This window comes from Oncorhynchus gorbuscha, linkage group LG21 (assembly GCF_021184085.1).
Source record: "Oncorhynchus gorbuscha isolate QuinsamMale2020 ecotype Even-year linkage group LG21, OgorEven_v1.0, whole genome shotgun sequence".
NCBI classification, from domain to species: domain Eukaryota; kingdom Metazoa; phylum Chordata; class Actinopteri; order Salmoniformes; family Salmonidae; genus Oncorhynchus; species Oncorhynchus gorbuscha.
In genome coordinates this window covers 59,100,510-59,114,911 of record NC_060193.1, presented here as the reverse complement: position 1 = coordinate 59,114,911, position 14,402 = coordinate 59,100,510, and the positions used below count along the sequence as shown (strand labels likewise).

The window sequence follows — 14,402 nt, the reverse complement described above, 5'->3', positions numbered from 1 at the left end:
AGCCCTACCATGGACCTGCCTTAGCCCCAGTTCTACCATGGACCTGCCTTAGCCCCAGCCCTACCATGGACCTGCCTTAGCCCCAGTTCTACCATGGACCTGCCTTAGCCCCAGTTCTACCAGCTACCATGCTGACATCATGTTCCTCTACAGGAGACTAGGTGTAATTAGTGATCCCTGAGAGAGGCCCTCTGTTTATCCAGCCAGGCTGTAATTGCCTCTGGAAGCAAGGGGGATTCCTTTAAATATATAACCAGAGAGAGAGGGAGGCAGGGGGTAGTAGAGGAACCCCTTAATTAGGGGATTGTTCCATGCCAATGCGACATCTGTGCTAGCACGCTGGCAGCTGCACATTCAGCAGTCATAACATCCCCTCCGACGCTGCCTGGAGCGGAGGCACACTGGCCCGGTGTGATGCATGCCCTGCCAGCTACCGTGACCCCAGCTTCCCCCGTGATTCTGTTACATATGCTGTATATGCAGTAGACTGTACATTTACACTGGGCATACACCTACACACATGCTCACAAGTATACACTATGAACTCAATATCACTCTAGATGTTAAAATAACTGCAATGTAAGCTTAGTGGTTTCTTTAAGCAGGGTAGGTGCTTCTAACAGGTATGAAAGAGGGCTGTATTCACAGGGACATTTTAAAAACAGCAGTGTGGTTGAATACGGGTTTAGTCTACAGTTTGATGGGGACTGATGGGAGTATTCTTGTCAGATAGGGGTCAGGGTAAACATTCAGCATTCTAGAAAAGTCAAGTCACCACAGCCAAAGATCAGAGTGCATTTAGAGGGAACATCCTCACACAGTACAAACACTGCATTTAGTCCATTCTCTATTATTTTTCTTCTTTCAAGTAACAGTAGATAAGCAATACAGGACATCGGTAATCAGTCATGCAAATCCTAATAAGAGTAATCTAGATAGTCCATTTGTATAAGAATGACTATAAGAAGTACTATTTTGGACTTTTACTATGGCGTGTAGAGTTTCCAACCCATATGAGAGTTAACTGCTATCGGGGGACCTTAAAAGGAACACACTGCAAGTGTATGTCAGGCTACCAACTTGGGAAAGTTAGCACAGTTATATTTATGATCTGTTAAAGTTTCCATTATATAAAATGTCAAACCCCTTCAGAAATCCATTCAGTATGGTCAGACAAATGTGACACCCATGAGTGTTTATTGTGTGTCTGCATCCCTACTAATAATAGGCCCGATGGCACTTTGGGAATAAGAATTAGACACATTTGACACTACACAAGCAAACAACGAATGACAATTTTCTACCAAGCTGATATACTGTATATTGTTTGTTATATTATTGATGTCATGTTATGTTGCTCCCTGTGTCATCCATCATCTTCTCCACCCATGTGTCAGTTGTCCAATGTGTGTATCAGTGAAAAGTTCAACATGAGTTTTTATTCAAACTTTTTTTCTCTTCTTCTTGTGTTTTTCTTTCAGACTGAAGTTGCTCATTGACCAGGAAAAGGCCTATCAGGAAAGGAAAGAGGAGGAAAACAACAAGAAGGTCACCAGCCTAAAGGAGGAGCTGACCAAGCTGAAGTCGTTTGCGTTGATGGTCGTGGACGAGCAGCAGCGCCTCTCAGAGCAATTGACCCTACAGACTGCTAAGGTCCAGGAACTGACCGCCAGCGCCTCCCACACCCAGGAAGAGCTGAGCTCTGCTAATGCAAAGGTGCAAGAGGGGGAGGAGAAAGTTTTTCACTTGGAGACAGAGCTAGGCAACCAAGCCAGTCGCTTTCACCAGGAACAGGAGACCATGACAGCCAAACTGACCAGCGAGGATGCCCAGAACCGGCAGCTCAAGCAGAAATTGTCCACACTTAGCCGGCAGCTGGATGAACTGGAGGAGACCAACAAGACCCTCCGGAGGGCCGAGGACGAGCTCCAGGAGCTGAGGGACAAGATCAGCCGCGGGGAATGTGGCAACTCCAGCCTCATGGATGAGGTGGAGGAGTTACGGAAAAGGGTTCTGGAGATGGAGGGGAAGGACGAGGAGCTGGTCAGAATGGAGGACCAGTGCAGGGACCTCAACAAGAAGCTGGAGAAGGAAGCCAGCCAAAGCCGTAGCCTGAAGGCTGATGTGGACAAGCTGAACCACAGGATCATGGAGCTGGAGAAACTAGAGGATGCGTTCGGCAAGAGCAAACAGGAGTGCAACGCTCTAAAGTGCAATCTGGACAAAGAGAGGACAGTGTCAAATGTTCTGTCCAGGGAGATGGACATCCTGAAAGCGAGGGTCAAAGAACTGGAGGCTGTGGAGGGTCAGCTGGAGAAGACAGAGCTTACACTAAAGGAAGACCTCACCAAGCTGAAGACGCTGACGGTCATGCTGGTGGATGAAAGGAAGACCATGGCTGAGAAACTGAAAGCGATGGAGGACAAGGTCCATAACAGCACTGGCAAACTTCAAGCTGAGCAGGACAAAGTCACAACAGTAACAGAGAAGCTTATTGAGGAGAGCAAGAAAGCCCTAAGGTCGAATGCTGAGCTTGAGGAGAAAATGTGTGGCGCCACCAAGGACAGGGATGAACTCAAGGCCAAGCTCCAAGCCGAGGAGGAAAAGAGCAACGACCTGCAGTCCAAAGTTACCATGATGAAGAAGAGGTTGCAGTCACTGGAAGCTGCAGAGAGGGAATTTCTGAGGAACAAAGCCAAAGAGGAAAACATCAAGGCGCCCATCGCCAACCGCTCCCAACAAGAGGACTACAAAGTCAAAGACCTTACGCAGGAAGTTGAGCGCCTGAGGCGAAAACTTAAAGATATGAAGGTTGTCGAAGATGACTTGTTGAAGACTGAGGATGACTTTGAGTCAATGGAGAAGAGATACTCCAGGGCACAAGAGCGAGCAAAGGCCTTGATGGAGGAGTTGGAAATATCCAGAAATGAGCTCTTAAAGTACCAACTGGCAGAGAAGCAAGAGTCCAACCAGGAGCACATCCTCTACAAGCGTCTGAAAGACGAAGAGGCCAAGTCCAGTCATCTGACCCGAGAGGTGGCGGCCCTAAAAGAGAAGATCCATGAATATATGGGCACAGAGGAAAACATCTGTCGCATGAAAAACGACCACTCCACCTTGCAAAGAAAACTGACTCTGCAAGAGGTGAAAAATAAAGAACTGTCCAGAGAGATGGAGACCCTCAATCGGGAGCTGGAGCGATACCGTCGCTTCAGCAAAAGTCTCCGCCCAGGCATGAACGGCAGACGTTTCTCAGACTTACAGGTGTGCACCAAGGAGGTACAGACAGATCTAGCAGACCACCTTCGACCCAACTACAAGAGCATCGCCCCACTGGAGCGGGCCGTGGTGAACGGAAAACTGTACGAAGAGAGTGACTCTGGGGACGATCCAAACTACAACAATGAGCTGCCCCTCGCCCAATGTAACCCCTCCCTCTTCAACAATGTCAACAACCTCAACAACAACATCAGGAGAGTTCCCTTTCTCAAAACCAAAGAAAGCCACAACCCAGTCAATGGCAAAGTGCAGGTTCCCAGACAGAATGGGAACCATGTGCAGCAAGGAGACGTGTTTCTGACACACAGCCCCGGGCAACCACTGCACATCAAGGTAACCCCAGACCACGGGCATAACATGGCCATGCTCGAAATAACCAGCCCCACCGCAGAAAACACCCAGTCATACACCAGCACTGCAGTCATCCCCACAAGCGGAGGTCCACCCAAACAAAGAATCACCATAATTCAGAACGCATCCATCTCCCCGACTACCAGAAACAAAGGTCAAAGGTCCCCCTCGTCAGATGGTTCCCCCTGCACTCCTGATCGAGCCATATCTCCCTTCACCATGACCACCTACTCTAGAGCGATGACCCCAGACTCCTCTGGGTCGGTCACTCCAGACAAGGCTATGTCACCCATCCAGATCGTGTCGGTCACAACAGGCACTCCTGACCGGTCCCTATTCACGGAGCCAGTAGAGGTCATGGGAGGTCATGCAGTCTTCAGGGTGACACCAGAGAGGCAGAGCAGCTGGCAGGTTCAGAGGTCCAACAGCTCCGGCCCCAACGTCATCACCACTGAGGACAACAAAATCCACATTCACTTAGGGAGCCCCTTCATTCAGAGCTTAAACACTACACCCCAGCCTGTGAGCCCATGCTACTCACCTGGGCAGGAGCAGAGATCTCCTGTATTATCCAATGGTACCCCTGTCAAAGGCAACAGCAAAATCACAAGTAGCATCACTATAAAGCCAACATCCACCCCAATCAAAAGGCCTTCACAAATTACAGTAAGTAATGCCTATGATTGACTGATTCCCCATCCCAAGAGACCTCACCCGATTAGTAAACCCTAGTTTGTCCGTCTCCCATTAGCACCACCTATCCCAACCCAACCTCCTCAGTCCCTTGTCATCCGATCTTGATCCATCCAACTCCATTTGACTTGATCTGTATGAAGAGAGGCCGACCTCTGTTTGTGTTTGGGGTTTGTTTGTTTGGTTCTGTTTGGAAAGATGTTTGCATGCATGAATTGTCATTCAAATACAAACCAGAACAATAACCCTTTGAAGGCACTTGTAGTAAGAAACGTTTACTGAACACCGGGGTAACTTTACTGTATATGCTATTTGCTAAATATACCATGTACTAAGACTATTCACTGATGGACCGTTTCAATTGTGTTTAAACTTCATATTACACAACTTGCATTTTGTTTAAGCTGATTTATTTTCTAAATATTAAAGTGTGCAAAAGTTATGTTTTAGCTTGTCATCCATGCTTGCATATTTCATTTACTCATTCAGAAGTGGTAAACCCTGCATGCTGAATGATGAAAATGAGGAATATATTTCAAGGTTAAAATATATTTTTTATGTTTTTATTTATGCATGTTTTCTAAGTTTTTATATTTTATTGGTTCATTGTGATCTTATTTTAACTGCTCAAGTGCTACCTTAACCATTTGAAATAGTATTCAATCAATACAACTACTGATAGCAGTCCATTGTCCTTCAACCATCAAGACACACACATACAATGAATAGGACATTTTAGAGACACTTCATTTATGATTTTTACTAGCAGGACTCTCAGAAGAACTCTTGTGTGAACGTCCAGAATTTATTAGAAAATGAAAAAAGGCCAGGGAATTCTGACATGTGTTTACTTGGCTGAGTTAAATTCATAGGCTGGTGATGTCATAGTTCCTCCTTCTATCCCAAACACAAAAACCCAGTTACCAAGAGTAAAGACTAGCATGAGTGAATTTGAAGTTCCTCTTTAATGATACCATGGAAAGTACATGTAAGTCAGCTTGGACGAACGAGAGGTGCTTTAACTATTGAGGGTCTTCTCCAAGTGGATGTTTCTTTGCTGCAACTCTCTGCATCAATTTGAATCAATATTCTTTACGTTCATCATAGTGTTGTATGATTCTTTTGCAAATACATACAGTCGTTTTAATGGCAAATTATCATGCAACCTACACAACAATGCAAATAGATTGCAGTAGAGGAATGAAGAAAACCCCCACTCATCACTCAAAGCACTTGCTTATCACGAAGAGACTTCTGAGTGACACTGGTAATATAAAGCTCACCTGAATGAAGCATACATGTGTCAGATCCATTCACGCATGTGAAAATGCACACCCAAACCAAATACCCTCTGTATCACTATAAAGAGGTGTCTATGTCAACCTTTAAATCCATTCAGGCTGGGAGCATTGACATTTGGAAACAGGGTCACAATCTCAATGCCCAAGAATCATTTACAGGCTAAACAAGATGCTATTCATTCAAGGGATCAGAGCAGCTGTGTCCTTAAATATCCTCCATGTCATTATCTATCTGATCGTACTTATTCACATCTAGTGAGGTCATTGTTTGAGCCAGGCAGATCACATGTTCTGATGTAAAAATAACATCACAGTCCATATCGAATGAGAGCAAAGTGCAAGTAGTATGGATGATGGCTTCATAGTCTGACACACCCTTTCCTTTCTTATATCTCACTTGACGCATGACCTTTGGCACGTCAGATAAATCTAAAGTCTATGTAAGCTATACAATCACACAGCACCATCATCCACTGTGCTGTTTTTCAATACAGAAAGGATAGTAGCCAATCAGAGGCGAGACTAATCGTCAGTGTACATCACTGGTTAACCTAATGTAGCAGGCGTAAAAAGACGCCTGAGCGGAGTTCCCACATCCGTTATTAAGGGGAAACAGAAGTTAGGTTATTGTATCCCTGAAAACCGGATGTAGGCGATCTCTGGCGACCCTGCATAGGCTACTCCCAGGCTAGTTTAGGAGATGATGGGATTCACGTGTAGTTTACAATAACGGTCATCATCACAATGGTATCCAAACACCTTGGCCGATAGGCCCAATGAACAAGCAGAGGAAAATAAACGTACAGGGCAGGGCCCATTTCAAACAAAGGCCTCATATTGTGAACTAAAGAGGATCCTGAGGCTCAGTAGTGTGCTGTGAAATAGTGTCTCGCACCACAATCCAAGCACCAAACAAATCCTGTGTTTTTTTGCCATGGAGACAACCCTGCATCTTTGCCAGTATTGCAGAACGCAGGCCGGCCTAGTGAACTGCAGGCTGGTCTGTCCGTGGCAGAGGAAGTGCTTACTCTAGTACTCCTGTTGCATGCCTCCAAAGGGAGGAGGCTTATAATTAAAGGTCATTCCGTGTAAAATCAACATGGCCCCCTGACATGACCCACACAGATTTTCTGGTCCATTAACCTCATTTTCAAAACACATTTCAAATTTATGTCCTGCATGAATTTAAGGACATGGTTCATTGCACGTTTCAGAATTAATCTTCGAAACCATAAAACACTTATACACACTCACTTACAGTTGGTCTTTAACAGCGTTTAACCACTCACTCCTTGGACTGGTAGATTCACTCAATAGCTTTCGGCATATAACTGGAGTGTCTCACAAGAGCTCTCTCTCAGAGAAAGAAAGAGTGATGAAATAAGCTGCAACGTTAAAACTACATTATAATAACCTATATTGCACAACAGGTCTGGGAGAATGCCTTAATGTGCAAAATGAACCGCCTCCCCAATGACACCCTATTCCCTATGTAGCACACTACTTTTGACCAGGGCCCATAGAAATAGGGTGTCATTTGATACACATATTCATCATCTATACCCCTAATTGTCTTTCTTTGCTCTAAGCGCCCTCATCATCACCCCTCTCACATGCAGTTACATTAAAGCCAGAGGAGAAAGACAGTTTTTTAAAACTGAGCAGAGAGACAGAGGTTTAAACTAAACAGAGAGAGAGAGAGGGTTTAAACTGAGCAGAGAGAGAGGGGGGTTAAACTGAGCAGAGAGAGGGATCAGAGAGGGGTTTAAACTGAGTAGAGAGAGTGGGGTTTAAAATGAGCAGAGAGAACGAGAACGAGAGAGAGGTAGAGGGGGATTTAAACTGAGTAGAGAGAGAGAGCGTGGGGTTTAAACTGAGTAAGAGAGAGAGAGAGATAGAGAGAGAGGTTTAAACTGAGCAGAGAGAGAGGGGGGTCTAAACTGAGCAGAGAGAAGAAAGAGAGAGAGAGGGGGAGGGAGGGATTTAAACTGAGTAGAAAGAGAGAGGGATTTAAACTGAGTAAGAGAGAGAGAGAGAGAGAGAGAGAGAGAGAGAGAGAGAGAGAGAGAGAGAGGGGTTTAAACTGAGCAGAGAGAGAGAGGGGGTCTAAACTGAGCAGAGAGAAAGAGAGAGAGAGGGGGGAGAGAGGGATTTAAACTGAGTAGAAAGAGAGAGGGGTTTAAACTGAGCAGAGAGAGAGGGGTTTAAACTGAGCAGAGAGAGAAAGAGAGAGAGGTTTAAACTGAGCTGAGAGAGAGCGGGGGTTAAACTAAGCAGCGAGAGAAAGGAGTTTATACTGAGCAGAAAGAGAGAGGGGTTTAAACTGGGCAATAACTGGGGTTTAAACTGAGCAAAGAGAGAGGGGGGGTTTAGACTGAGTAGAGAGGGAGGGTAGACTGAGAAGAGAAGCATTTAGACTGAGCAGAGAGGGGTTTAAACTAAACGCAGAGCGATGACAAACATGAAGAGCTCCTATGGTGACATCACCTTCTGGCAGAGCTGAGACGGAGCGCTAGGAGCATTAGATGACAGTTTAAGCTGATTGTGCAGTAAACAACACAATGATGCAAACCCCACAGGAGACATTTCCTGTGACTGTTTTGGCAGTTGGTGCTAAAACACGATCCAATACCTGCCTCCAAACATTTTCCCTTCTCACTCTCTCTTATAAGCCTTCTTTGGGAGCAAAACAATTACTTGTCTGTGAATAGCTCTATAAACTCCCAAGACGGTTTCAGAAAGGGAATCATGGATTTCTTTAGTTCCATTCTTTGCAGAGGTCGGTTGTGTTGAAAAAATGGTCAAAGCTTTACTTAAAGAGTACTGTTTTATTAGTCTACTTGTTATACTGCACACATACATGAGCCTGTACATGTCTTAATTAGCATGTAATGATTTAATTTGTAATGTGTTTTGTCCAAAATTGCTAGATATTTGCTACTGTATGCCAAAAAACATAATTTGGCACCATCTTGTGGTCAGTTTGATAAACAACCTACAGTTATATATCGTAAGGATATTGATCCCTTTTTTCTCTCCGTCTATTCTCAGATCCCCTTGGAAGCATTCCGACGCCCAGGTCCAACCAGGATCCCCAAACCTAAAGCCTACAGTACAAAAGGAACAAACAGTGCGGTCAATCCAGGGCAGAGCAATAAAGGACAGCCCCAGACAGCTCTCTCCTCAGAGAAGACGCTGCAGGGTACTCAGAGTGCAGCCAACAACCTAAATGTGGTCAACCGCCCCACTAGAATATAACGTCACACACTTGGATGTATCATCACATTATGATCTCAATTAAGATGTATTCCTGTTGCTACACAGACTTCTGCTTTTGTGTGCCTCGGTATTGATAATGAAAACACCAAAATAGGAAGATGAGTAGGCCTAGGTTAACTAGCATACGTGTTTCACAAAGACAAATTCACTGATCTGTCTGTGTAAGCAGCAGGGACACAACTTTTACTGGGGACGGGGTTTTATGATTGGAATGTGATACAACACAGGGCAGCGGGGTACTTTAGGACCATGCAGACACCTCCGAGCGGTCGTGTAGAAAAAATACAATATATATATATATATATATATATATATATGTGTGTGTGTGTCCACCACTAAAACCAAAGTTGCGCCCCTGGTGAGCAGTAATTGTAGTAATTGATCAATTATGAGATATATATATATGTATATATATGTATATACATATATATAGGCTACTGTTATTGCTAATACCATTCAAATATGAATGTGTATTATCCCCTTGAAACATGAACTGTATTGCTATTTTAACGTGGTAAACCTATCTAATTTACATCCACTACTTAGTCTAATTCTATGAGTGGCAAAAAAAGGAATGCTATTAACAGTTTCAATAATGTACATGTGTATTATTGGTATTTTATGTTGAATGCGACCTCCTCAGTGATGATCTCTGAAATGTAATGATCAGACTATTAATTGGTTATCAATAAATATTGTTTTTATACCTACATATACATATACACATTTACATTTTATTTTATATATAAGAAACCCAGCTTGCTCTGCCTGAAATATAGAACGTTAAAAAAACTCCCAATCTGGTGGGAATATGAATTGTGCAAGCTAATATATATATTTTTTTAAATGGGTAATTATCACAGTATTCCATCACAGAATTTCACCACTGTGTAAATGCAGGCCTACCTGTATATCAGAGGATCTCATCATGGTTCAATTCAAAATGTCATCCTCCAATTGCAATGCACACACCTGTTTCGACGATGACCAATCATGTTGATGGGTCAGTCAGGTGATCAGACAACCACACCTTCGTGGTTCATTCTTTGTGGGAGATGCAGATTATCTGTGAAGTTTTCTTTCTCCAACCTGTTATATGAGGTACTCCAAATTCATGCCCGGGTGAGACAGATGGGTATCCAGATATGTTTGGATTTGGTCCCAGCCCGTGTGGTGGTGGAAGGGAATGAGGAAGTAGATGTTCTGGCTAAACAGGCCCTTAGGAGAGAGGAGGTGGATGTGGATATGCCGATAAACAAGGAAGAGGCTTAAGGGAGTAATAAGGACAGTCGTGGTGCAGAGGTGGCAGGAGCAGTGGAACAGCAACACTAAGGGCAGGCATCTATTCCAAGTACAGAGGAAAGTTGGGGAGGGGAGGACGGCAGGAAGAGAGAAGAGAGGAGGACATCTTTACAAGGCTACGGGTGGGACACTGCAGGTTGACTAAGACATTAAATGTGATCGGAAAGCATCCAACAGGAAGGGGTACTATAGGTAGTACAGCTAAGAATAGGTTTACCCGGCAGGTTAGGACAATTTACCCAGCAGGTTAGGATAATTAACGTGGCAGGTTAGAAGAGTTAGATTAAGGTTAGGGAAAGGGTTAGGTTTAGCTCAAATGCTCTGCTAACCTGCTACAAAAAGTAACTTCCGGTCAGAGCTGTACTCCCTCTAGTCACCAACCACAGGAAGGTGTGATTACTGCCAGGAAACAGAGATAGTGGAGCATGTACTGATAGTGTGGACAGTATTGAGAGGGAAATAGAGATCCAGTATGAGGGAGAAGGGGGTAAAGGAATTGAGTTTAAAGAGCATACTGAGTAGAACATCATTAGATACAAAATCAAATCGAATTGTATTTGTTACATGCGCTGAATACAACAGATGTGCACCTTACAGTGAAGTAGACCTTACAGTGATGTAGACCTTACAGTGAAGTAGACCTTACAGTGATGTAGACCTTACAGTGATGTAGACCTTACAGTGATGTAGACCTTACAGTGAAGTAGACCTTACAGTGAAGTAGACCTTACAGTGATGTAGACCTTACAGTGAAGTAGACCTTACAGTGATGTAGACCTTACAGTGATGTAGACCTTACAGTGAAGTAGACCTTACAGTGAAGTAGACCTTACAGTGATGTAGACCTTACAGTGATGTAGACCTTACAGTGAAGTAGACTTTACAGTGATGTAGACCTTACAGTGATGTAGACCTTACAGTGATGTAGACCTTACAGTGAAGTAGACCTTACAGTGAAGTAGACCTTACAGTGATGTAGACCTTACAGTGATGTAGACCTTACAGTGAAGTAGACCTTACAGTGATGTAGACCTTACAGTGAAGTAGACCTTACAGTGATGTAGACCTTACAGTGATGTAGACCTTACAGTGAAGTAGACCTTACAGTGATGTAGACCTTACAGTGAAGTAGACCTTACAGTGATGTAGACCTTACAGTGAAGTAGACCTTACAGTGATGTAGACCTTACAGTGAAGTAGACCTTACAGTGAAGTAGACCTTACAGTGATGTAGACCTTACAGTGATGTAGACCTTACAGTGAAGTATACCTTACAGTGATGTAGACCTTACAGTGAAGTAGACCTTACAGTGAAGTAGACCTTACAGTGATGTAGACCTTACAGTGAAGAAGACCTTACAGTGATGTAGACCTTACAGTGATGTAGACCTTACAGTGAAGTAGACCTTACAGTGATGTAGACCTTACAGTGAAGTAGACCTTACAGTGATGTAGACCTTACAGTGAAATGCTTATTTACAAGCCCTTAACTAACAATGCAGTTTTAAGAAAGAAATATAGAAATATATAACAAATAATTACGGAGCAACAATAAAATAACAGTAGTGAGGCAATATACAGGCGGTTCCGGTACAGAGTCAACGTGCGGGGGCACTGGTTAGTTGAGGTAATTGAGGCAATATTTACATGTAGATAGAGTTAAAGTGACTATGCATGGATAATAAACAGAGAGGAGCAGCAGCGTAAAAATGGGGGGTGGGGTGGGTACAATGCAAATAGTCCGGGTAACCATTTAATGAACTGTTCAAGAGTCTTATGGCTTGGGGGTAGAATATGTTAAGAAGCCTTTTAGACCTAGACTTGGCGCTCCGGTAACGCTTGCCATGCGGTAGCAAAGAGATCAAACTATGACTAGGATAGCTGGAGTCCTTGGCAATTTTTAAGGCCTTCTTCTGACACCTGGTATAGAGGTCCTAAAAATGGCAGGAAGCTTGGCCCCAGTGATGTACTGGGCCGTATGCACTACCCTCTGTAGTGCCTTGCGGTCAAAGACCAAGCAGTTGCCATACCAGGCGGTGATGCAACCAGTCGATGGTGCAGCTGTAGAACTTTTTGAGGATCTGAGAACCCATGCCAAATCTTTTCAGTCTCCCAAGGGGGAATAGGTGTTGTCGTTCCCTCTTCATGACTGTCTTAGTGTGTTTGGACTATGATTGTCCGGACCTCTGGCAGTCTCTATGGGGGTGCCACAGGGTCCAATTCTCATGCCGACTCTCTTCTCTGTATACATCAATGATGTCGCTCTTGTTGCTGGTGTTTCTCTGATCCACCTCTACGCAGACAACACCATTTTGTGTACTCTGGCCCTTCTTTGGACACTGTGTTAACAGCCCTCCAGACGAGCTTCAATGCCATACAACTCTCCTTCCGTGGCCTCCAACTCCTCTTAAATGCAAGTAAAACTAAATGCATGCTATTCAACCGATCGCTGCCCATACCTGCCCGCCTGTCCAGCATCACTACTCTGGACGGTTCTGACTTAGAATATGTGGACAACTACAAATACCTAGGTGTCTGATTAGACTGTAAACTCTCCTTCCATACTCACATTAAGCATCTCCAATCCAAAATGAAATCTAGAATTGGCTTCCTATTTTGAAACAAAGCATCCTTCACTCATGCTGCCAAACATACCCTCGTAAAACTGACTATCCTACCGATCCTCGACTTCGGCGATGTAATTTCCAAAATAAAATAAAATAAATTCCTTCCAGTTCTCTGCTGCCAATGACTGTAACGAACTGCAAAAATCACTGAAGCTGGAGACTCATATCTCCCTCACTAACGTTAAGCACCAGCTGTCAGAGCAGCTCACAGATCACTACACCTGTACATAGCCCATCTGTAAATAGCCCATCCAACTACCTCATCCCCATACTGTATTTATTTATTTATTTTGTTCCTTTGCACCCCAGTATCTCTACTTGCACATTCATCTTCTGCACATCTGTGTGTAATTGCTATATTGTAGTTACTTTGCCACTATGGCCTATTTATTGCCTTATCTCCCTTATTTTACCTCATTTGCACACACTGTATATATAGACTCTTTCTACTGTATTATTGACTGTATGTTTGTTTATTCCATGTGTAACTCTGTGTTGTTGTATGTGTCGAACTGCTTTGCTTTATCTTGGCCAGGTCACAGTTGTAAATGATAACTTGTTCTCAACTAGCCTACCTGGTTAAATAAAGGTGAAATAAAAAATAAAAAAGTTTGTTTGTGATGTGGACACCAAGGAACTTGAAGCCCTCAACCTGCTCCACTACAGCCCCGATGATGAGAATGTGTGTGTGTGTGTGGGGGGTGGGGTGGGGTGCTCAGTCCTTCTTTTTCTGTAGTCCACAATCATCTCCTTTGTCTTGATCACGTTGAGGGAGGGGTTGTTATCCTGGCATCACACTGCCAGGTCTCTGACCTCCTTCCTGTCTCATCGTTGTCGGTGTTCAGGCTTACAACTGTTGTGTCGTCGGCAAACTTAATGATGGTGTTGGAGCCGTGCTTGGCCATGCAGTCATGGGTGAATGGGGAGTACAGGAGGGGACTGAGCATACACCCATGAGGGGCCCCTGTGTTGAGGATCAGCGTGGCAGATATACAGTCTCAAATATTTTGTTATCTTTTTTAAGAGAAAAGGGGCTGGCAGGTAGGATTTAGTTCCCCCCTCTCTGGCCCACAGGCGCCTTACAAATAAAGATTGCAGTTTTGAAACTGCAGTAAAATGCAGTAACTGCAGTCGACTGTGGTATTTTGGATGCAGTAATTGCAGAACAATACAGTGTACTGCAGTTGAACTGCAGTTATACTGCACTCTAACTGCAGTTCCACTGCAAAATTACTGCAGTATAAAAACATTGTTGTTTTGGATGCAGTATTTGCTGCATACTGCCGTTATACTGCACTCTAATTATGCAATAAGGCATGAGGGGGTGTGCTATATGGACAATATACCATGGCAAAGGGCTGTTCTTTTGCATGACGCAATGCGGAGTGCCTAGACACAGCCCTTAGTCGTGGCATATTGCAGAGGTCGGACCAAGTCATTATTTTACAAGTCACAAGTATGTCTCAAGTCTTAGCACTCAAGTCCCAAGTCAAGTCCCAAGTCAAGACAGGCAAGTCCGAGTCAAGTCTCAAGTCCTAAACTTTCAGTTTCGAGTCCTATACAAGTTATA

General features: G+C 44.0%; 1 protein-coding gene across 3 annotated transcripts in view; it reads left to right on the top strand.

The window, feature by feature from the left end:
* LOC124008695 (filamin A-interacting protein 1-like) overlaps positions 1–9,172 on the top strand; it is an 82,698-nt gene extending 73,526 nt beyond the window's left edge. For all 3 annotated transcript variants that reach the window (XM_046320198.1, XM_046320199.1, XM_046320200.1), the window contains 2 exons: positions 1,482–4,296; positions 8,676–9,172. In XM_046320198.1, coding sequence (XP_046176154.1) covers positions 1,482–4,296; positions 8,676–8,882 — 3,022 coding nt within the window. In that variant the 3' untranslated portion in view covers positions 8,883–9,172. The remainder of the gene's footprint in view (positions 1–1,481; positions 4,297–8,675) is intronic.
* Positions 9,173–14,402: the final 5,230 nt, after the last annotated feature.